Raw genomic sequence first — 25,883 nt, forward strand, 5'->3', positions numbered from 1 at the left:
AGTTGCTAACAGTTAAAAACAGAGGCTAAAGCAACCATGGGGGTACTCATCCCTTTCTCAAGTATGTATCTACAAAGGAAGAATACAATTAAAAGTAACATTAGCTTAGTGTGATCTACAATATTTACAAAAGTTTTTTCGCACTTGCACAACTTAGATTGCAGGATACATCTCCTAACTAAACAAGAGTGATCCATCCCTGGACTTTTAAATTTGAATCTCAATTAAATACCATTTTCTTGTTGCTTTCATTTGATATATGCCCTTCCCATATCCCTTGGTTGATTAGCTCAGAAAAATTCGAAACATTCTTTTTTTCCTCTGATAAAAATATACTTCTTGGATTGAATGATATACTTTGAAAAATGTATACTTCGATCAGGGGAAAACATACATTTCAGGAATACATTTTGTATACATCTAATTCTCAAGGCTGTGAGTACAGTACTTCAGAAACAAATCAAAGCAGGTCTGTTTAGGAATACAGGAGCAGAAGCGTAGCACTTCTCTGCAACTCTTTAAAGCAACTATGTCTTCCTAAAATTACAAAAAAAGATTCTTGTACTTCTGCAGCTATCATGTAATCCCAGGGACTGATGCTTTATATATGCGGGGATTTCCCTCCTATTCCTTAATAACTCATGTTCATAGCCTCCATATTTTATTACAATTTACAGTTGTGAACTCATCCTTTTTTACATTTATTTATGAAGATCCTATTATTACACTGCTTCCTGAATCCTTTTGAGTGTTCTTAAAATCTTATAGATTTTTGGCTGTTAATTACAAAAATAATCTGTAATTTAACGTATCACATACTGTTTATATAAATCTTTTGTTGTTACACAATGGCAAGATTCAGTACCTGTTGGTTATACTGTATTCATGAATTTCATGAAAAAAAACCAGAACAAAAACCATGGAATTGGTTGTTGACGTACATCCAGTACATTAAGTACAAGTGGAACACAAGTATTTGTATTTTTATAGTGTTTTATTTGCATTGTTTATAGGTGTTGTATAGTTTTATCTTTTTAATATTGTAATCTGCCTAGAATTACCCTGTGATGAGCGTGTAACAAATGTAATAAATAAATAATGTTGGTGATGTAAAAATAGTGGTTCTGATGTTTGGAATATACCTTGGATACATACCAAGTATTGTTGCTACACAGGAAAACAGCTGTGTAAGAAAGTCGCATTACATTAAAAAGAAATGGCTACTCTGAAGGAATCTGATTCCACGACAGAAAAACATGGCCCATGAGTCACTTGTTGACTTGATAAAGATATTGTTGTCTCTGCTTCACAAAACAAATTCGACCAATGAAAAATTTTGTGAAAGCAATGAACAAGGTGAAGGTTTCCAAGAATAACTGAATAACTGATTAGAAAAGGTATTTTAACTGGTCCACAAATCAGATACATTATCAATGACAAAAGGTTTGAAGGCCTGTTAGTGGGGCCAGAGAAAATCTATAGCAAATCACCTAGAAAGAATTGAAGGATGTCGTTGAGCATTTTTTGGGCAACTACAGGGTACCAAACTACATTCAGCTGGTTGATAAATTTCTTACAGCACACAAGACCATGAAGAGCAATGTGCCACTAAAGATTCAATTTTTGCATTCATACTTGGAGTTCTTTCCTGAAAATCTAGATGCAGTCAGTGATGAACATGGTGAAAAGTTTCACCAAGACATTGCCGTAATGGAAAACAATAGTATTAGGGAAATTAGAATTCATCAATGCTGGCTAACTATTGCTGGACACTACAATAAGATGCATCAGAGACTGCATACAAACGAAAATCATCAGCAAAACTTTTTTTGACCCTGTTGAACTCGGGCAGTGTGTCAGAAACATTATGCGATTAAATACATTATAGTTATTAAAAGTTAATGTAATATTTCTAAGTCATTCTGAAATTATACCTGTGTTCAGTTTGAAGGGATCTATCACAATCACCAGAATTTTTTCAGGAAGCGAAATTTTTTTGGGGGGAGGGCGGGGGCGGGGGGAAGGCTGTCCGGTGTTATTAATGCCAACTGCATTTTCCCAGCTGTGGTTTACATTTTTCTTTGGCGATATAAACATCTGTGGCCTCAAACAAAAGTTTCAGAATTGCTTTTTTTCAATCCAAAGCTTTCTTTTGAATATTTTATCATTTGTTTGTCAGCTGAACTTAAGTGTGTATATATACGGTATGTGTATGTGTTTGCATGTTTGTAGAGAGAGGAGAGCGATAAAGAAAGAAGAACAGAATAAGATGGAAGCTTTCTTTTGCTATCAAGCATCTATTTATGTATTCATTGACATTATTTATAATTTGTCTTTTACTGTTGTTATAAAAAAAGAGAGTTAAAAAAAGGAAACTGAACAAGCCAAATAAAAGTAGACTGCAGTGCCCAGTTTGAAAATATCTTATGCTATTTAATAATGTAAATTTTGGGACCGTGGTTTTTGAGACTAGTCACAAGTTTCCACTATCCTCAAAGAAATTTAGGAGTTCCTTCCAAAATACAAGTTCCAAATAGTTAAGATTTAAAGCTTAAGCCTGGTACACTGAATTTAGCTCAGAAATAAGTTGTTAATAAATAAACAATGACTAGTTTAGATATATGCATAATTCCTACAGAATGAAATAAATGTATTAAAAAGCAGCTGGGAATAAAAATAGATGGAAAGCAATGATTTTTTTGCAAACTAGTAAAATATATATTCTATTCATCATGCTGAACAAAGCTTTTCTTGTCATTGTCTAAATTAATTTTTCCTAGGTTTTCAATTCAGCAATACTTTAATAAAAGAAGAAATACAAACGATGTGTAAAACTGGCTTAATTTTTCAACTCAGAGGATGATAACGTTGTCTGAGTAAGCAAAATTTCTGTAAACATGCATTTACAACTCTCACGCTGAAATATAATGATTATACCACTAGGTTTCCACATTTATTCAATTTCATTTCTCCATGTAAAAAAAACAATATTGCTTTCAGTTTAACACCTGAAACAGACATGCTCACAGTCAAGCATTTTGAGAACCACGCCTAATTTTGATATGATAAAATGGATCCCATATATTTGCTTTATGATAAAATCCACATAAATATTAAAACGTAATAGCCGCTTGTATTATTTTTTACATGGATCCCTGAGAAACAAGCCAACTTCTACCTGAAAATTCTGGAACAGACAAGCCATAGGATTTGGGTTGTTAGGAGGTCCGGGAATGGGAAGCTGTCCTTGGAAGCCTTGGAGATTCTGATAACCTTGGAGAAGCTGCTGTTGCTGATTTGATGGAAACATCTGATTGTTGTTGAACAATGACTGTAGATGAGTGAGCTGATGGTTATTAAGAGTAGTGTTTATCGAGGGCACATCACCTGCAATTCCAAACACATGAATATTTAATTCAGTAATTCTCCCTAGAATAAGCACGTGTGTCATCCAAGTCATGTTTTTTTTTTCCGATTTAGCAGCAAAGACACAGAATGAAATATTTTTCCTTGCAGCTTTTTACTGGACTTTGGTGATTATAGAAAGTTCTTTTTCCTATTACAGCCACCTGACACCTGTCTACTATAAATTCTCTGATTTCTCCTTTCGATGAATTTATATATAGCAACATATAGGGTTGCTAAGCATAATGTGTGGTTTTTTTCTTTTTTCTTTTGTATTTTTGGCTTAGTGTGATGTTTGAAGCCACCCAGTGTAGTTTAAATGTTTTGTGCAAAGGAGGTACTACAGCTTGATTAAGCTAAACATTATCCTTACCCATTTTCTGTGAACTGTGAAGGTGTAATATATCTAATGCTATCTAATTTATGAAACTTGTTCACACATTTGTTAAGAAATCTGTTCCTTTAATTGCTAATAACTTTCATAATATTTAAAAAGCATATTCCACAATGTGAACTTATAGCTCTCTCTTTGTAATAAACTTTTATATATGTGTGTATCTATATTTGTATATCTGCATCTATTATATCTACTTTAATACTTTTTTGAGTTTGCTAAAATCATGAAAAATAGCCTACACAAGCCAGAAGTTTTATTTACATATATATTTAACACATACATATTTAAGCAGACTCTTAGGACCTGGATCGAAAGCTTTTATAAAACGGAACTGGCTTTGCAAGAGACATGAAGGGGGGAGTGGAAGGACTTGGAATTATAGCATAATAAGAAGATTGCAGAATGAAAGACTATATACAGATTATAGTTAATATAAATAGTCTGGTATTTATATTTGCTGGAACTAATTCATTTTTTATGATGAATTATTAGTAAGTTAGACCTATGTTTACTGAAATGCAGCTTTATCTAACTTCTTTCCTATGGTTTATTTATGAAATCCAACAGCTCAACATGCACAGACACAAAATATTCAGGAATATTCCTAAAGGAAATTCAACAATTTGGCAGATTCTTAGCCCACTTCATACAATTAAATTGTCCATTGTATAACTGTATTCTAATAAATGGTTCTCCCAACAAATGTGAAAATCCTCATATACAAATCATGTTCCTGAATTCAGTGGAAGAGTACAATACTCTCCCAGAGTTATAATATAATACTTAAATGTTTACTGAGACTTACATTCTACTGAATGTATTCAGGACTGAAACCTTAAATATGTGACTTGGAAATCAGATTATTTAGAAACTGGTAGTTTCTAAGCTATATAAAAAATGAACCCCCCCCCCCACCAAAGCATGACAGTATGAACTTAAGCTGAAAGGTAGCTTGTTACCTTGAATCTGGTCTGGTTTATATATATATATTGCTGCAATGGATTCTAGGGATTAGCTACATTGGCATATTTTAAATTCTATGGACATGGAATTTTTTTTTCATCCATTGCACAGCTACTCATACAACCCTGTGATGCCTTGGGTATTTTAAATAAAATGCTGCATCCCAAAGAAGCAACTGTGCAGTATGAATTTTGAAAAAAGAAATAAAACAAAATCCATTCCAATTGGCTGACTGAATGGAGACAAACATCTGACTTTCTAAACAAAAGGTTTTAAAATGCTATTTAACATTTGCTCTAAATTTTATTTGTGCTCTTTCACTGGATTGGTCAAACAGATTCACACAACATAAACCTTTTAGGGAAAAAAAGTGCAATGAAATGGAATATTTTCCTCCTTAAAAAAGTAGAAAATAGAAGCTCCCCCCACCACCGCTTTTTCCTTTCAAAATCTATGAAAATATTTAACTTACCAAGTAGACCTGTCCCCAGTAGAGGGTTAAGTAGCTGTGGCACCACAGAGTTATTGTTGAGTTTAGCTGGACCAGATGTATTCCCAGCATTATTAGATATGCTCAGCAATGTTTCTGCCATTGACACCACTGCTGTCCCACCAAGGGTTGAGACAGACAGTGCTGCCACTGCTGATGATGTAGTGGCTGTGCCAGTGGTAGCCTGGGAGGAGATTGCTATGGAAACCTCTGGATGGTTAGCAGTGCTGCCCGATGTAGAGTTCAAAACACCTCCCAACAGCTGGGGATTCAAGGTCATGAATCCTGAGGCCCCAGTGGCAGCTGGGAGGAGCAGGGGATTTGAAGCAGTGTCTGTGCTTGAAAAGCTTGGGAAAGAGTTTCCCAGGGGGTTGGTTAACAGGGTCTCAGCTCTGTTGGTATCTGACTGACTGCTAAGCAATTGGTCTGGCAGTGGGGCTGTCATCTGTGTTACTGAGGGCACGGTACCATTTTGTTGTTGCTGTAAGAGGTCTGAGATGGACAGATTGAAAGATGCTAAAGGGAACATGGCAGATGTTTGGGCTTGGTTTTGAAGAAGAGCTGCTAGCAGCTGAACATGGACAGGTTGTAGCACCTGCCCATCCACTTCACCGGAGAGCAAAGCTAAAGCGGCATTTACATTTGGGTTGAGAAAACCTAAAGGATTGAGGTTGACCTCAGACTTGCCTTCTCCTGTTGAAGGCTGAAGTATATTTAATAGATTCTGGTTAAGGAGGTGTTGCTGATTCACTGGCAAAGAGATAGGTAGCGAACTAAAGAGGTTAGGATTCAAAGAGTGCGGAAGACTGTTGCTTGAAGCGCTGTTCTGTGGAAAATGCAGAGGGTGCTCAGGACCAACAAAAGGAAAGTCATTCCCAAGAGGGAGTTGGCTATGTAGTGGCGTTCCAACTGCAGTTGTGACAATGACACCATCTTGAAGAACAGACGTTGTCTTGGTGATCCCAGGTTGACAGCTACCAGCTACAGCTGTAGATGATGGTGGACCTGTCCTTCCTGAAATTGGAAAATAAAGATTAAAATCATTTTAGTAGTTGAGTTATATTTAGGACTCTAACCATAACCTTAGGACAAAAATCTGCCAGTTACACGAAACAATGATGCAACTCCAAGCCAAAATTAATTGTATTAAAACATGCTGAAGTGCCATATCTTTTAAAAAGTCAACAGGATAGCATACCTGGTAGGAGAAAATACAGCATAGACACGCTGGATTACAATTTCCAAACAGCATAGCCAAGGACAGGTTTCATCAAACTCATCATCCAAAACATTTAAGAAATACTAGCATATCTACTTCTGCTCTATGGATTTAGCTGTAACTACTCAGATGACTAGAGGCTCACTCATACTAATTCAAGACCACACTAAACAGGGGTTCTTGATCAATGATAAAGGATAACAAGTACTTTTTTTTTTTTTTTTTACAAAAATCTCCCAATACTTAAAAGTATGTAACTAATTATTAATACAATTCTAAGAAACAATACATGAGAAATAATTTGCATTAATGCACTTAAAATTAAGTATCTATTCCATTTGTTTGCTTGGAGGCAAACACTAAGGTCTGTACTAGAAGATGTTATCACATTTAAACACTAATGATTTAAAAAAAAGTGAATGAAAAGATAAGAGGGGAAGGTTAGAGCCCAGAGCAAATGAATTCTTCTTTCAAGACTGCCACCATGTGGTTTTATCCATCTAGATTATAATGAGGACTCCGCATGACTTAGGTCAAACCTTTAAAGATATAAATGCTTCCAAGATTATGGGGGTGGGGAAGAGTAAGAAGAGCACAGGTCAATTTTCTCTGCTTACTAGCAGATCTCCCTGAAAATTCCATATAAGTTATTTCAGTATAGAATTTTTAAAATAATAATTGCATTAATATACCACTCTTCTTTTTGTAAGCTTAAAACATTGTAAATGGTCCTATCCCAGTTTTGAAATTTTCAGACTTCTGAAACATTGATGAGACTGAGATATAATCCACACTGAGTTTCTATATTTAAACATCACTTTAAACTACAACACATTACACAAATACTGCAAAAATATGCTAAATCTTATTAACAGACCATCGCCAATAGCCCATATAGCTATTCCATTTCCAATATTTTTATTTATTTAAATATACTGTATATTTAGTATGTTAAGTTTATTTTGAAAATATTGGAGTGTTAAATAATACTGATGATATCAATAAAAATTGTACGCCAAAAATCAGCATCAAGAAAAAACAGACAAGCACAAAGAGATAGAATCAATAGATTGATAGAAAGATATTTCCTGCTTTTATTTTGTACAACTCATTGTAAAATCATGAGTCTGATAGCATCTTTTCTGATTAATACATTTTATTCAAAGCCAAATTTTATGCATGTACATCTCTCAAAGTAAACTGCAATTTGTATTAGTCAGCAAGGATGCTACCAGGTTCTTGAATTCTGACCACTATAAGCTAATATGGTTTTCTTCCTACAATGAAAAATAACCATTGTTTGCTGTGAAAAGTGAATTGAGATGTAAAAAAAATGGTTTTGAAAGGTAATTATTTGTATTAACACAGAACACTAAGTTTGCTCTAAATGAAAATATAAAAATGGAGGTTAATTTTGTGTCAGCAGTGTATTGTTTTATTTGCTAATAAAAATTGGCAAACTGCTGAGTGAAGAAAGCACATCATAGTTTTATGTTCTTCTAGTCTTAGGAAAATAGCTATGGAAAATGAAGCCAAAGTCAGACAAAATTTAATTCTTTGCACAAATCAAATTCCAATTGGAGAGAATGACTATTACTGAAAAATTAAATCAAATTAATCCAAAAAAGAAGAAAAACTAGCAAGGTTGATACTTTCTGGGGAAAGGTTAAGGAAGCAAACAATCTGACACATCCCTGCACAGACTATATGGAACAGGAAAAGACAGTGTGAAAGTCTTATCAAATGCATTTCCACTCAATGCTAATATCCCGATCAAAATCTCAACAGGAAAGATATACCTGAACTTTACTATAATTTTCCAATTTCCTTGTTTTCAAAAAGGAACACTTTCTTAAGGCAGGGGTGGGATGCTACCGGTTCAGCCCAGTTCTATAGAACCGGTAGCTCTGAAGAGCAGCAGACACCAAACCGGTTCGGTGTCTGCTGCTCTGTTTGGCCTACCCACCCGCTCTTGGCTGTCCTTTATTTCCTGCTTTTTCAACCTCAGCTGCTTTGCACGGTACAGCTGAGGTTGAAAAAGCAGGAAATAAGAGGGTTTTCAAACGCTGCGCACCCTCGCGCAGCGCTTCTCAGCTGTCCAGGAGTCACAGCTGAGGTAAACGCACTCTCACCGGGATGGGATTTTACCTGCCGGACAACTGGAAAAATCGTGCCGCTGACTGGCCCCGTCCCACTCACTCACTCCTTACCTGGCATGCGCGCCATCAAACTTGCCTGCTAAGTTGCTATTTTTCCTTTTTTTTTGCCCCCAGACCATCAGCTGTTCTGCTGTGCTAGGAGATTTAGATAAGCTAGAAAGCAGGAAATAGTTGGATTTCTTGCTTTCTAGCTAATCTAAAAGCAGAGCTGAGTCTGAAGCTTATATTATTCAGTGCAGACTCAGATAGCAGATGACAGAAACACAGATCTCTAAGTGAATCTGTGATTCTGTGAGCAACTCAATCTGCCTGCTTTGCCTGATTTTGGGTAAAAGTTGCTCTTTTTAAATAGAAGTTCAAAATTTACATAAATATTTATAATATTTATATACAAGCCAAGCCCAGCCAGTCACATGACCACCAAGCCACACCCACAAATTAGGCCACACCCACAGAACTGGTTGTTAAGAAATTTGAATCCTACCTCTGGTTTAGACTGTTTTATGAAAGGGATTTACATAATTGGCGAAGCTGAATGGTAATAGTTTCCATACATTTCTAAATTTCTACTCAGATAAACTATGATTTTTAACACCTTTCAGATTAGACTTCTTAACATTGATCAGTATCTGAAATAAGTTAATGCTTTTGGTCGTACCTGCACCTGTTCATAAAAAAGGGTTGTAAAGAGTGAAACTATACTAGCAAATTAGGATAATAGAAAATTATTACCTTATTGATATCTATTTTATACTAAAACTATTTTATAAACCTTTAATATTGACCATTGCTCAAGATGCCTTTCAATAAATCATAGCTCCAGCAAATAAGTCATATTTTGATATAAAGTAGCTAAGAAAGTGTCTAGCAATGTGAATTTAATTCTTTAAACCCAATTCTCCTACCGGAATGCAATGACACCATGGGAATAGCCATCCTCAAGGAAACATCTTTGTCTTCTAAGCTTGAGTATAAGCAGTAAACTAGCAGGCTTTGCTTGTGGGAGATCTGGAAGCAACTCCTGATTGGTGTCTTAAGAAGAACCAATCTCTTCCTCAGCCCCCAGGTTTTCCTGTCGGTCTTGTGTATAGTATAAGAACGGCAGGAATATATTTTTATTTATTTATTTGTATCCTGCCTTTATTATTTTTACAAATGTCAAGGTGGAGGTCATATCTAATATACCTTCCTCTTATTTTCCCCACAATAACAACCCTATGAAGTGAGTTGGGCTTATAGAGTGAGTGAGTGAGTGACTGGCTCAAGGTCACCCAGCTGGTTTTCATGCTCAAGGCGGGACTAGAACTCACGGTTTCCCACTTTCTTGCCTGGTGACTTAAGCACTATACCAAACTAGCTTATATCTTGATTTTCAGCAAAGGTTCTTTTCTATAGATTATTAAAAGGTTGTTAAATAATTGCAGGTCTGATCACTTCAAAGCTGTTATTAAATCAATGCTATTTTAAGAAGATAAATGACTGAAGATAACTGACTGAGCTGTCTAGAAGAATGGTCATTGCCTCCTACAAGTCCCATCAAGCCTTCAAAAGTGTATCTGTAAAAATGCCACTAACTGAAGAAAGCTCTTTTTGTTATGGAACTAAATAATTTCTAATCCGTTCAAGTATTCTATTTCTAACGTGACCAAGTTCAGCTAATTATGCCAGTGCAAATTGGCTACCAAAAGCATACATTCTGAGTTTGAAAAACATAAAGTCAGGGGTGGGATGCAAATATTTTTACTACCAGTTCTGTGGACGTGGCTTCTTCTGCTGCTGCTTCTTTTTTTCTTTTTGCAGCAAACCCCCCCCCTCCATTTTTTTTGCCACCTGGGCCTCAGGGAAGCCTCCTCGGAGGCCATTTTTGCTCCCTGGAGGCTCCCCTGAAGCCCAGGAGGCAAAAAATGGACTGCGAGGAAGGCCACACAGCACCCCACCGCATGCCCCCTTTTGCTTCCTGGGCCTCAAGGAAGCCTCCTGAGTGAAGCAGTAAGACAGTAAAGGGGATACCGGCACAGCTGATCGTCAGAACAACTGATTGTCGTGAAGAAAAAAAAAATGGAATACTGTAAGGAGCGACTGGGCAGGGTGGGGGAGAATGCAGTCAGCGATGTCGCACGTGCACACGAGGTCATGCATGCGCCATAAGGACTGCCTGGGTGGAGAGGGGAGGGGCGAGTGGAGAGGGGCGGGGCCAGCCAGGGGTATGATTTTCCAGTTTTCCAAACTGCGCAGAATCGTAACAACCGGTTCTACTGAAATGGTCCAAACTGGTAGAATCCCATCCCTGCATAAAATTAGTATCAATATCCTATGAACATTATTTCTGCTTCTCAGTTCTGAACTGCTGTGTTGACATAGAAGATCCGTAGAAAGATAATAGATACTTCTCCAGTATTATATAAAAGCTAACTTACATACAGTTGACTGTATATTTAAAAATTTCAAAGTCCATAAAAATTTGCGTTATGCAGGCATTATAAAGTAGTATGCTGCCAGGATAAATATCTATCCAATCCAAAAAACAGCTTAGGCAAAGCTTTCTAAAACATAATGTTCATTGCAGGGAATATTTGTATTTTGAGTTTAAGACAACACCTCAAGAAATCCACAGGAAAAAAAATTACTGTTTAGGACCGTGATGGCAAACCTATGGCACACGTGCCATAGGTGGCATGCAGAGCCTTTTGTGCGGGCATGCAAGCCCCAGCCAAACTTAACTGCACTGCGCATGCGTACCTCCCAGCTGATTTTTGACCCATTTGAGGCTTGTTTCAGCCTCCCAGAGGCTCGAGGGAAGCCTCTGCAGCCTTTGGAGGCTGAAAAACAGGCCTGTTTTGTCACTTCCCGTATTTTTGGAAATACTGGAAGTGATGAAACGGGCCCATTTTTTGGCTTCCCTCGAGCCTCTGGGAGGCCGAAAATCAGCTGGGAGGCGCGCAGTACAGGTAAGGGAGTGGCAGGGGGGTGGGATTACATGCGCATGCACAGGGGGGCATGGGGGGGCTGAGCGCATTGCCTTCTGGGTGCTGGCATGGGAGCGTGCACACACACACACACACACACACACACACACACACAATTTTCAGCACAGGAGCCCAAAACGGTTAGCCACCACTGGTTTAGGTAGTTGCCAGTTCCTCTGATATATAAGTTGCTATTACCACGACTAATAATTAAACAGCTAATAAACACGCCTTATCTGGAAGCAAAAGATTAAAAATTAATATGACTATGCAGAACTACACAACTGAAATTTATGATCTATATATTTCAATTTCTTTATAAATTCGTTATAAATTCCAATTACACTGCCCATACAAAGTTGACTTGTACTTAGATTGTATCCTGGGTCCAAGTTATGTTAATGTTTTCTTTTTGTACAGACAAAGAAATGTTTGTGCTTTCTTCTTAAAATGCTTCTTTTCTACTTGAGCGACAGTCTCATCTCACTACGATTGGCCTGCCCCACCCGTGCCGGTAGAGAAGGCATGTTGTGGGCCCTATCAGTCAAGATATTCCATCTGGCAAGGTCCAATCTGCCATTGCCTTCTGGAACATCTTATCTCCTGAAGTGAGGTCAGTTCCAACCCTCCTGACCTTCCAGGAGAGCTTAAAAACCTGGCTCTTCCAGTTGGTTTGGACCTTCAATGGAGAGGCTTCATGCTGTGGGTGATTAATGACATATCCCACCTTCTTTCCCTCTCATCGCATTCCCTCCCCCCATCTTTTTAGCTTGGTTGGTTTTATAATATTATATTTATATTGTTATGAATTATAACGTTTTTTTATCTTTCAATATTATAAGTTGTCCAGATTTATTGTGTGGCAAGATGGGTGGCTAATACATTGTACAAACTAACAAACCCAATACAATACATTAAAAGACAAGGAACGCCATAATTTAAAAGGGCAACGTACCTGATTCAGGACTGGTTTGATTGCAGCTGTTCATAATGCTGTTTGGTATCACTTTAGTGGAAGGTGCTTGGATTCGTGGATGAGCTGGATTCAGATGTAATGAATTTCCTAAAGTCATTCCCGACTGATTGAGCACCCCACAGTTTCCAGTAGGCTGCATCTGATTTATTAATCCTGCAAGATGGTTATTTGGGCCAGGACTAGTGCAATGGCCAAAATTAGTGTTTGAATTCAGGCAGTGCATACTTTCCCCTCTCAAAGGTAAATCCTGTGCCAGTGAATTCGGAAGAGTGCTCGAGCTCATAGTAGTATCAGCAAAATGTAGTTGGTTAGCAGAGCAAGGCAAAACAGTATTTGAGCTCCCACAACTAGAAATACTATTGCTGCTCATATGAGAGCTTTGGCAGCTCATGGACTGAAGTAACTGAGACATTGATGTGATGGGAAATGAACCCTGGTTTTGCTTTCTTATCAAATCAGGGCCAGATTTTGGAACGCCCACTGAGCTGTCCAATTGAGACTGCCTAAGCAAACTCAACACTGTAGTGGTTGGGGGTTTCCTTTTCCTCAAAGGATCTTTTTGTTGAGACATAAGTTTATCTCGTAGTGCTGCTCGACCACTCTGCCCTTCATTCGTCGGTAGAAGCACATTGGTGGTCGGTGGAAACATGGGGTTTAAAGTGCTATGTCCGTCATTGCTGCTATTGCTGGCAACTATTCCAGAATTGCTACTGCTGTTATTGTTATTGTTACCAGCAAGTTTATTTTGATTTGCTAGCTGTGCTTTGGCTGCTGCTGAGAGTAAACTACTAGCTGGAAAAGAGGCAGCATTGTGCTGATTCAAGATCTGATTTAAAGGCATTCCCAGCAAGCCAGGTTGACTCTTCACGGACCCACTTCCGGTAGACGCAGGTGGAAAAGCTGCATTTCCCAAAGGGTTCAACACGTTACTCATTCCAGCAATCAATGAGTTAGGAATGTCCTTATATTGGTGGAATCCATCTATCTTCATGGAAGGGCTTGATGGCATGGATGGTCTAGGAGATCCTATTGTTGATCTTGGTGACCGAGGAGGGACTTTAATATTAGTACAAGATGACTGTGGTCCTACTGGCATCATGAAATTTCCATGATCTGATGATGTGGAAGAAGAGCGTGATCTTTGGGGTGAAGCCTCAATCCTTCCAATTCCAGATCCCATCATATGAACTGGTGACGTTACTGGTGAGGGCGAGAGAGAAGTTGAAGCAGAGTGCTGAACTCTTTGCATGTGGCTTCCGTGGTTTGTGTGACCAGGTTTTACAGTTGGCAAAGGGAGATTACTTGGTAAAGGAACAACAGCTGGAGGCATGCTTACATTCATCACAGGTACCTGAGAGTGGACATTTGAATGGTAAGTACTTGGATTCATTATAACAGGATTTTGATTCATGGGCTTGCTGGGAATGGGGTCAAGAATGCCAAGTGGATCCTTTTCTGATGTTAATGGCTTTTTCTGAAGTATACATGAAGAAGGTGGTGGTGGTGGCGGTGGTGGCGGCGGTAGCGGGCCTTGAGGTGGTTTGTGGTGAAACACTGCTCGCGACATTTCCATATTAGCTGAAAAATTACACATGGGTTTTTTCATTCCTGGACTTTTGGTGGTCAGAGTTGGAGAAAGAGGTATATTAGTTCTTCCAGCCATTGCACAAGATGACTGCACAGGAGAACCATGTAACATAACAGAGGGTGGGGATAGAGGGGTCCTGTTCATGTGAACAGGGCTAGAATTGGGTGCTCCATGAAAATTGGAATTATTCCTTGTGAAAACATCTGGACTTCCAAGTGGATCTGTCCTAGGTGAGATTGAACCATCTCCATATATTTGTGATCCCGATGACGCTGGACTCGGCATTCCTCCATGACTGCCACGATATGGCGACTTCTGCCCGTGTTCATTATTGCCCAATCTCTGTCTAGGGTAGACAGAATGAAGTTCTTGTTGGCTTGCAGTCATCTCTTGCACATATAACCTACCCATGGCATTTGAGGCTCCCATCATCAACTTGAAAGGAGTTTTACATTCTGGCATCACAGAATTAGTTATTCCTTCATGTGATTTATTCCTCACTGATCTTGGAGTTGCCGCTCGTGAAGGTACTATTGGACTTATGTCTGATTTGAAAAAAACATGAAAATTACTATTTCACAACTACATAATTCATATAATAAAATTTAAATCACTTAAACCAGGAATTCTGGTAGACATTCACATACTGTATACCATATATGCCCTATTACCGTTTTCCCTATCTTACACTTGTCTAAATGTATGGTTTCAATCTTCAAAGTTCTCAGAAATGCCTATCCTGAAGCCCATCATTTCTGATGTGCCCAATTCAGGGAAGACCTATGTCACTGCAGCAAACTGGGAACAGAAATTCAATCAATTGAAAATTGATCTCTGCAGCCCTTCTATAGTATCGACAGTAGACAATTGGAGCATTCAATGTTGTAGGAACTAGGTAATACAACCAATTATTTAGACTTTTAGATCTAACCAAAGTTAATTGTGCAATTCAGCTAGAAAAATCAAATAACTTCCTTTATCCCATATGAAATAAAAATATCACAATGATACCGGTATGGCACCTGTGGGCCTACATTTCTATATGAAACCATGCATATGACTTTTTGGTCTAAGCAAAATTCTGTTCAGGTACAAGTTGAACTACTCTGAATTGGCTCCCTATGGATTCCACTAGCACCTAAAATTGGATTCCTTCACATATACTACAAATATTTAAGACTGTACTTAATTGTCTACCTCTTGACATAGCATAACATTATGACTTGGGTCCTCCATATTCTTTATGCTCCCCCATGGGACACTTGTCATAGTTGGAAGTCTCAAAGCACAGGAAGGCCTACAATGATACTCTTTCTCTCCATGCAGCTGTGCTTGAGGAATGATGAGCCCCTTCTCAGAATGGCCATGACAATACCCCTGTGACCCTCTCTTTAAGTGGTTTACAGAGCCAGCATTTTGCCCTTAACAATCTGGTTCCTCATTTTATCGACCTCAGAAGCGTGGAAGGCTGAGTCAACCTTGAGCCAGTGGGAATCGAACTGCCAAACTGCTTGGCAGTCAGCAGTCAGCAGAATTAGTCTGTAGTACTGCATTCTAACCATTGTACCACCATGGCTCTAATAAAGATTGGTTTGATTTTTAGGCCTGTGCGTGCTTCAAATTATATTACAAGGATACTTTTGAGATGCCAGAGGTGCAAATGTAGCATCTGTCTGCAACTCTTTAAAACAAATCCATCTTTTATTACCTTTCTTGCCACCTTCTGGCCTCCCCCAATTGCTTGTTCAAAGTCCCCTGGGTATGATGCTCATGGGACTCTAGGATGCTTCAACCATTGATAAGTGCCCAATTTTTTATCACATGATAATGGGACTGCTGCTACCATGGTCATAAGTATAGCAATAGCACTTAGACTTAGATACTGCTTTATAGTGCTTTACAGCCCTCTCTAAGCGGTTTACAGAATCAGCATATTGCCCCCACAATTTGGGTCCTCATTTTACCCACCTCGGAAGGATGGAAGGCTGAGTGAACCTATGAGGAACAAATCTAGGTAACTTTTTTAAAGCTCTATTGTAACTTTGCATAATTGTTAAGGATTACCTGTATTCACAGAATGCTGATAGCATAGCTACTTCCCATGCATAGTAAATTCCCAGAATTGCAGCATTTTGCCAAGATATGGGACTGTCACACTGATTTACTTATCTAAATATTTTTACAGATGAAGCCTCTAATACCATAGCTCAGGATCATTCTAACCAAAACAACCATTTTTTGCACCTTACAAAAAAGTATTATCTAAATAGCTCTCTATAACTACCATACTAGGGAGTGAACCATAGACCTTTGCACATAAAGCTGGTATGCATAATATTTTAAATTCCACTCCAAGTGGAGGTAAATTTAAAACTGATGGATTAAGACAAGATAGTTCAAAGCCTGGATAAATGTCTCTCATAAACAGATGGACATGCCTATATAAAAAGTTATCAACCTTTGTGATTTTTTAAATAATCCTCTTTACTTATGCAAATGGCATGCATATCAGTACTGGATTTCCTCGTTCCCTGTAATGAGAAAGAGAACTCACTTGTTCCACCTCCAGGACTAGTTAGAACCAATGAGGGATGTGGTGCTTCCATGCTTTTATGAAGGGTAGCCACAGCAATAATTTTCCGTTTATGGATGCATAGCTTAGTGACATCTTCATCTGCTTTAACATCTTCAGCTGTTCTTTGTGTTACAGCAACTCCAGGGTCAAAATTAAATACCTTAAAATAATGTTGGAATCATAATGTTACATAGTGGTCCTAATTAAGATCACTGATCCAACGGCAACTGAAACATTATCTAATTTCTTCTAAAACTGGTCCATCAAATAAAATGTTATTTTTTAAAAAAAGAGCTGCCCTTCTAGAGTACCTGGAGAGCAACCTGTAACTGATTATATGACTCATGAACCCTTTATCATAGAACTTAAGAGATCCTTTTGACTTAGTGCTGGAAAATCTGTGGGATGATGTTCTGCTGTTTTAAGGATTCTTTTAATATTTTAAAGCCTCCAGATAGGGGGATATCAATTCTCAGAATTTCCATCTAAGTTTGTCTGTTGAGAATTTTGAAATTTGAACTTCTTATATCTGGAAATTGTCAAGATCGGAAACGATTGGTTTAAAGCATTACGATAATTCTTCTACCCTCCAAAAAACTCAACCATTCAACATATTAACAACAACAAAACACTGCCAGGGGAACAAGGAAAACCTGGAAGAGTTGCCCACTCTGGCTCATGGAAGGAGGTGGTGGTAGGGGATAAAGATGGGAATTGTTGCCCACTTCTGATCCAGAAGATTAAGGTAACCACAGTACCAATTGTTCTCCACAAAATTTTCTAATACATTGTTTAAATTGTAGCTTAAAAATATTTCTTACTACAGGGTTTTGTTCTCCTGTCTTGGACCATCAATACTTTTCTCCTTTATCTATTGTTTCTTTCAAACCCTATTTCTAAATGTGGAAAAGAGTACAGCTATTTATTTTTAAAGGAACTTTGGAACTGCTACACTGTAGAACTGCAACTAAGAAAACTGATCTGACAAAGGTGTGCTTTTGTACATTATTCTACTGGCCAATCATGTCACGTTATTTTTTTATGATATCCCATGCCCTACTTCTCCTTCCACCCATTCCTTCTCCTCCTAAATCAGTTTGTGTTCAATTTCAAAAACATTTAAATAGTATTTGACTTATATTCATCGTCAACATCTATCAACCTCAATTAGGAAGGATAATACCTTCTTATAATAGATAGGGAGTTGTTAGTACTTAAAACCCAATACATTTCAAGTTATGTTACTTTTTCATTTAGTATATTTAAACATCTAATTTTACCTTAGGAAGGATGAGAGGACATTCTAAACCACACTTGCATGTTCCATCAGTCAACAGGTATGTTTTAACCTGCTCCAAACAGGACAATAAAGACCCACTAGGACTGAAAGAATAAAACATGTAACAAATCTATGTCAATTAGTGTTAGAAGCACCTTATGTTAACAGTTCAAGTAGCAGATTAAAAAGCAATAACAGTCAATATAATTTATCAAGAAGTCAAGAAGAATATTTTTTTCCATTTAGAACAGTATTTTTAACGCATTTTTCTCTGGCCATTTTGCAACAAGCATTCAAAGCTTGAGATTTTAGTTCTTCTGAATACTGTGACTATCACTTGTTAACTTATAATGAATTCAGTATGCATATGTCAGTCATCACATATTTAATATATAATTTGAATATGAGATTATTGTTAAGACACTAAAGGTTATTTTGACAATTGAGAGTTTTTGTGAATGTTGTGTTTTTCTTCCAAATCTCATTTTCTATTTCATTGTTTCTTGTTCTTGAATGTTAAATGATTCAGAGTTGTTTGGGAATCAGGTGGCCTCCAAATCTCATAAAATAAATAAATTTAATGCATAGATGTATTGTGGAACTATTGTTCAATTATTTCAGACAGAGAATTAGGCCCATACTGGGAGAATTTCTCTTTCTCTCTCTCATCCCCCCTCTCCCTCTCACACTCACTCACACACGTTCAAGCTTCTATATCATATAATTGTTTTTAACCAACATCACTAACCTACTGCAAGATCCCTTCACTAGCGCACAATGCAATTTGGATAGTAATGTAGTCTATAAGAGAAATGGTTTCTGGAATGCTTTTGTTTAGATCAGGCATGTCCAATCTGTAGCCCACGGGCTGCACGCGGTCTTGAACATCTGGTAGTGTGGCCTTACAAGATAATAATAAAAAAATATAATAAAGGAAGTTTATTGTTTATATACATTAGTTATACTATATATTTTATATGCGGCCCAAGACAATTCCATTTCACTCTATGCAGCCCAGCCCAGCCAAATGTTTGGTCAACCATGGCTTAGACTATATGTAGTGAAAGGTTGTTTATAACTACTGGACAAGTCAGCATAAAGGATACAGTAAGTAGAAAGGTATCTGGAGCACAATCCATTTTACGTATTCGGCCTACTCAAACAGTGACAGTTTATTTTGGGATATATGCACAGTACTCCCAAGCAAGCTACTGCATAATTGGAAATGGAATAAAAGAGACTCTCATTTCCTGTTCTTCTGTTGTTCAGAAGTCTCAAAATTCTGCCTGCTATTTGTAACCAGCCGAATTCTGCGACTGATGATATCTTGCCCTTCAATCATCTTATGGGGTAGGAAGGATCTTGTCCTCTAGAGCAGGGTCTTCCAACCTTGGCAACTTTAAGACTTGTGGACTTCAACTTCCAGAATTCCTCAGCCAGCTTTGCTGAGATTCTGGGAGTTGAAGTCCACAAGTCTTAAAGTTGCCAAGGTTGGAGACCCCTGCTCTGGGGCATCCTGGAGCTGTGAGGGTACTGAGGTCTAAAAATATATTACGTAAAATCAGGATATTCTTTACCTTCCATTTCTAACCCTAGTTCAAAAAGCAGTTCACCTAATAATGTACAGATGTTCAAAGTATAGCATAAAGTGGCACCAAGGAATGTTATCTAATTGTTTTCTGAAGAAGATTGGATATTGAAATTTTGCACACATCAGAACTAAGCTTAAAACACAAACTTTTTCTCCCTTGCAAGAAAGTGAGTAACCAAACCTGGAGTGTAGTCTGTCAATGTTACACTTCAAAATCACTGCATTTCTCAGGAATTTCAATTTTATTTTAGTTAAATTGTTAAGGATATTCCTGAATTGGTGGTATCAAGGTGACGAGAAAGGTTGAAAATATTGCAAAATTTTGGGATCATGGCATCACTGTTTTATAGTGTTATTGTGTTTTGACAGATTTTTACCTTCATTAAAATACTTCAGATTTTCCATAGATGAGCTGATAAGTCCTGATTATTAATTACTTGATATTTCTCACTTTGAAGTGCTAAAAGTAGTTCTTGACTGATGACCACAATTGAGCCTGGAATTACGGTGATAAACAGTTGTGGTCGCTAAGTGAGATGCCCACACATGATCATCTCTCTTAATGACCACATTCCTGGCTTTTGCTATTGTGATCCATTAACCAACTGTGCAGGTCATTAAGCAGGGTGCCTCAGGGAGTGGGGGAGCCCTGGCACAGGCCCAGACCTGCATTGCAACACTTCCCCAACTCACACATGGCTTTTTCTGGGATGCCCTCACCCCCCACCCCTGAGGCATCCCTTGTGCAGCTTCCTGATCCTCTGAGACCCACATCCTTGGACCTCATCCTCCTGGTTACATCTTACACCAATTACCTCTTCCAAAGATCATTTTTCTGAAACAGTGTCCAACTGATGTGACATGTGATCTTCTGAAAGATTGTGAGAATGGTAGCCATTTCCAGAATGGCGTGAGGTGGCCGTGTGTTGCATTGGCTGGGTGCTCTTTTGGAAAGGCAACTCTCAGATTACAAGAACTGCAGCTGCTTACAAAATGGCACTCGCTTCCTGATGGCACAAGGCAGTTTCTGTATAAGAAGGCTGTGCAATGCATTATCTGATTAGAAAGGAAGAGATGAGTGGAGCAAGACATGATGGGACAAAGAGAAGGCCCAAGGGAGAGGGACCCAGCGGGATGGCCTGTGGGACCTAGCTGAGTGAGAAGCAGGCCCAGGGATCCAACCAGAGCAGAAGGCGGGGTGGGGGGTGGGGAGAAGATTGGCAGGTGAGTCAGTTGCAGTGTCCCTATAGTCAGTCTTAAGTGTGAGTGGATTGCCAAACATCCAAAGTGTGATCACTGGCTGCAAGGATGCTACAGTCGCCATAATGTCAGGTACAGGTTGTCTCTTTGTTCAGCACTGCCATAATTTTGAATGGACACTGAATGGATGGTTCTAAGCCAAGGACTACCTGTAACACAATGAATGACTGTTGGAACTGGATGTTGCCTAATTTAGGTAACACTTCATGTGGTACTCTAACAAAACACATAAATTAACATAAATTACATATATGCTGTTCAAATAAATATAGCTCCATTGAAAACTACAATATGAATGAAATCTCCCTTTAATTGTGTAAAATTTGGAACTTCCAGGAGTCATTTTCATTTGCTTTTAAGTATTATTTCATGTTTTTGCAAAATTCCAGTCTTTTCTCCATTCTATTGTTTGCACTATTCCTTCCAAATATGCTGTTGAAGAAAATTATGCCTTGCTTTATATCTGATACAGTAAACTAATCACAGATCAGTTATTGCTATATAAATCAAATGAATCTGAAAGATTACTAAAGCTGATAGTATAGCTGCTATTCTGACCATGCCATGCCATGGCATGTGCTCCAAGGAAGCAAAGCTTCAAATTGCTTAACATACCAATCAGCTGGCAATTACCCAAGTCCTTTGCCAAAAATATAATGGATTTTATACTTGTGCCAAGTTCTAGGAACACTTGACAGAGAAGTTATAATACAAATGTTCGGTCATAGCAAAAATAGAGTCAGATTTTCAATCTGTGGATACTAGATTTATTGCTTTGCCTCTACTGCAGATTATGTAGTTGTTGACACAAAGTTAGATACTATCTATTAAAACCAAGACATACAGTAACAGTATTTGTACACTGGTTAAATGGATTTCATTGGAATAAATTCAATAATATTATTTTACATAATGTAACATGCCATAATATAAATATCTATCTTCATGTGACTGAACATCTCACATGCTAGTAAAATAATTCTCAAGATTTTACAATCCAAACTTCATGCACACATGGAATGAAAGCCAACGTGTGTATAAGCTGGATTCAAAAGAGTCAGAGACACTAGAGATCACGTTGTTAATGAGTGAAGGATAATGGAAAAGACTGCAGAATGCCAAAAATGTGGTTATTTTTGCTTGACTCTGTAAAGTATCACAGATTGTAGACAGCCCTTAAACATCAATATACCAAGTCACCTCATCTGCCTACTGAAAAATGTATGATGACCAAGAAACAAATAAACAAAAAAGGATTATGCAGCAACAACTTAATGGTTCACAAAAGGAAAAAGACTGTGCCAAAGTTATATATTGTCATTTCATTTTTTAAAACTTGTACGTAGAACATATCATGAAAAGTGTTGGACTCTAAGAGAAGTTAGGATGACAATTGCTTTGACAAAAAATATCAACTACCTCAGATGCGCTGATGGTTCCACTTTGATGGTAGGATCAATGGAAGAATTAAGGCATCTCTTTTGTTGAAGGTGAAAGAATAAGAATGAAAAAGCTGGTCTGCTCTTTGATATGAAAAAAAAAACCCATTCAGATTATGCCAACGGGCACTGCCAATGCAAATAGGTAGAGAAAAAAGTTGAAAAGCTATCAGAGTTTATTTTCTTAGTGTCAAAAACTCACAGGGATGATGACTGTGACATGAAATACAAAGGGGCTTGGGAGATGACAGATCTAGACAAAATGCTGAAGTGCACAGAAAGGCACATATAGTTAAGGCTGTGTTTTACTTGTTGTAACACATGCCTGTGAAAACTGGACAATCAGAAAGGTGGAAGGAAGGAAAATGGCTATCTTTGAACTGTTGTGCAGGATAAAACTATTCAGATTACTTTGTGCTAGAAAAAGAAGTATATAATTCAATATTAGATGAAGTAAAGTCTAAATGCTCACTGGAAGCAGTTAATAATGAACTAAACCATAAATAATTTGGACACATAAGATAAAGACAAGAACCACCAGAAAAAGACTCTGATGCCTCAAAAAATCAAAGGCAGTTGAAAAAGAAGCTAACGAAAGACATTGATGACAAAAGCAGCAGCTTATAAGGACAAAGAAATAGTTTCAGACAGACAATCTTGGCAATATTATATGCATCAGGCCATATGAGCCAGAATATATATCTCTACAACTTGTCCTCATTTAGCCAATACCTAGTTTACAACAATTTATAGTTACGACAATGATGGAAAAGTAATTTTGTGACTAATCTTTGTATTTATGACCTTCAAATGTCTGTAAAGCAAAGGAAACTGAAGTAAGAACATAAGAACAATTGTGATTCCACATAGGGCCTTCTGTGGTTAATGATTGAGTCAGTGGCCCCAACTATGGTTGCTAAATGAGGATTACCTATATCTCTGTCTCCAGCTATGTCTGCTCAGTAATGTAATTAAAAATTGCCTTGTTAGATTTTTTTAAAGAGCAATAACATTGAACAATAGGAAACTATATATAGCGTCTAGGATATAAATTAGAAAGCTTAATTTGTAGGATAACACCATACAGTTAAGCTAATTTAATAGCCTTAACATGCAAAATGGAACAATAGCTGAAAATGACATGAGGTAGCATGCAATATGATTCAGAGTGTATGATTTGTTTTCATGTATTGTATTAATTTTTATTCTTTTTTTCCCAGATTTCCAGGTCTTGGTATACATCTACGACATATTCAATATGTAGACACTGACTTTATAACAAAGAGAAAAAGAATTTTTTTGTTTAGTCATGTTAATAACCTTAAACACATTCTTGCCTTCTAACTTTTTCTTTCTTTCCTTTTTAAAATGTTGATGGGACAGAATGTTATTATTAGGTCAAGATGAAATATCTCATTTTTCTTTTTCTTCCATTTCAAGAAATGAGTGGGAAAAATGGACCAAATACTTCAATCGCTATTTTGAAGGTTGCTGGATATTGCCCTTGTAATAAAAGAATAGGCAAACACAGAAGATTTGTTGAAATATTTGTCATGATGATGATGTGTCATAGGTAACTCTCAGAAAATTGTTCCAGTACAGGACTCACAGCTTAACCAAGTGAATACTGTCGTAATCAAGTGAAGTCAAACACGTCCACTGACCAGAAAGTAACCTTACTATGTTGCTCAGAGCTACCCAGCACATTTCCTTCCAGTCTTAAAAGTCTTTATTTTGAGGGGTTGACATATATTTAATGAAACATAAAATACTATCCCATTTTTACTTCTTAAGAATGATAATACAGGTAGTCCTTGACTTACGACCACAATTGGGCCCAATATTTCTGTTGCTAAGCGAGGCAATTGGTAAGCGAGTTTTGCTCCATTTTACAACCTTTCTTGCCACAGTTGTTAAGTGAATCACAGCAGTTGTTAAGTTACTCTCACGGTTGCTAAGTGAATCCGGCTGCTTGTGAGAAGGTTGCAAAAGGTGATCACATAATTCCAGGACACAACTGTCATAAATAGGAGTCAGTTGCTAAGCATCCGAATTTTGATCACATGTCCATGGGGATGCTGCAACAGTTGTAAATATGAAAAACAGTCATAAGTCACTTTTTTTCCAATGCCATTGTAATTTCGAACAGTCACTAAATTAACTGTTATAACTTGAGGACTACTTACATGGCTTATGTGCAACAATAGTATTTTCTTTGTTTTGTACCATATTAGATTCTTATTTTTTTATTTTTATAATATTAGATTGTAAGGCTATACCTACTGGCAAATTGCTTCTCACAATTATCCAATTATCTTCTCCTTTTAACAAGGACGTTGCCAGTGTATTCATTACTTCTATTTAAATTCTATTTTATAACAATCTCCTTTGTCACTTCAGCCAATGCCCATTTTCAGTGTCTTGTGTAATCTAAAATATCTTTTAATTTATAGATTCAAATGAGACATTAACTTTGTTTTGATAGCGATAACATCCACATTTATCACAACCAAATGTAGTATTAATCATTATTATAACAAGTTTACTTTCCCCCAATTTCTTATTTTCTCAACTATGTTAGGTTGTGGATTTATGTAGTTTAAAAAAAAACCAATTCAGATAGTTCATGGACATTTTATATTACTTTTTCCTGATATGTGCATTTTATTTATAATTTTCCTACTCTGCACTTTTACTAAGCAATTTTGCCTTCTATATTTTTCTGCATAACTTGCAATAAATATATATTTTGTGTAGAGGTTTCTAATTGCAAACCACATTATAGAATGGCATAGAAATACTTCAACTGAGATATATTTACAGAAAAATTTGGAGGAAAGACGTGTGCTGTTTATTTCTTAACTGCAATTCTGTCTCTAATTAATACTATTTAACCCAGTTCTTGAAAAGGTACAAGAGAAAAAAGAAAAAGTAGAAGCAGTATGAATGGCAAAAATGAAATTTTGTTATTAATTTTACTACTAAGAATATAATACATTTGTACCATAAGGAAGTCCAACAATCAGATCCTTCCATTTTTATTTCAAAATTTAGAACCAACAGAAGAGTACTTTGGCAAATCAGCACAACATTAATTGTACCACTAAATAATTATATTTAATAGGCAAAATAAAACACCACAAATTTTAAATAGAATGTACTTTTTAGGTATATGCAATTAATTTCAATATTCTGGTGTAGACACATAATTCTAGCTTAATAAATAATGTATTTATTTTAGTGTATGGCGTTGTTACATTAGATAGGAGACTATAATGCTAATGCATAGTAGTTTGCTACCTGTTTACTAGCTCTGTTAGGTACACACTTGTGAGCTTCCCACCATGTGCCACAAGAGGGCAAGGTAGCTTTGGACCAGGAAGACGAGTGGCTTTTCCTGCAGCGCCATCCAAGGCCCTTCTCTCTTTACCTAAGCTATCTTGTAAATGGGAGTCACAACTGGGAAGGTTCAGTGCTAGCAGGATTTTAACTGCCGCACAAAGCGCCAACTCTTCTTGTACTCACATAAAACATGATTTTGAACTGCTAGGTGGGCAGAAGCTGAGGCAAGTAATG

The 25,883-nt window shown here is 37.3% G+C and overlaps 1 protein-coding gene across 5 annotated transcripts in view; it reads right to left on the bottom strand.

Moving 5' to 3' along the window:
* MBD5 (methyl-CpG binding domain protein 5) overlaps positions 1 to 25,883 on the bottom strand; it is a 161,859-nt gene that overhangs the window by 30,455 nt on the left and 105,521 nt on the right. For 4 of the 5 annotated variants that reach the window (XM_087950063.1, XM_026673499.2, XM_087950061.1 and 1 more), the window contains 5 exons: positions 18,019 to 18,121; positions 16,718 to 16,898; positions 12,555 to 14,708; positions 5,238 to 6,269; positions 3,179 to 3,387 (listed from right to left, as the gene is read on the bottom strand). In XM_087950063.1, the coding sequence (XP_087806189.1) occupies positions 3,179 to 3,387; positions 5,238 to 6,269; positions 12,555 to 14,708; positions 16,718 to 16,898; positions 18,019 to 18,121 (3,679 nt within the window). The remainder of the gene's footprint in view (positions 1 to 3,178; positions 3,388 to 5,237; positions 6,270 to 12,554; positions 14,709 to 16,717; positions 16,899 to 18,018; positions 18,122 to 25,883) is intronic. The other variant, XM_026673501.2, reaches the window with a different exon arrangement.

Source organism: Notechis scutatus, chromosome 1, assembly GCF_049901735.1.
Source record: "Notechis scutatus isolate UNSWTSFEM ecotype Mainland chromosome 1, rNotScu1.2, whole genome shotgun sequence".
Taxonomy (NCBI): domain Eukaryota; kingdom Metazoa; phylum Chordata; class Lepidosauria; order Squamata; family Elapidae; genus Notechis; species Notechis scutatus.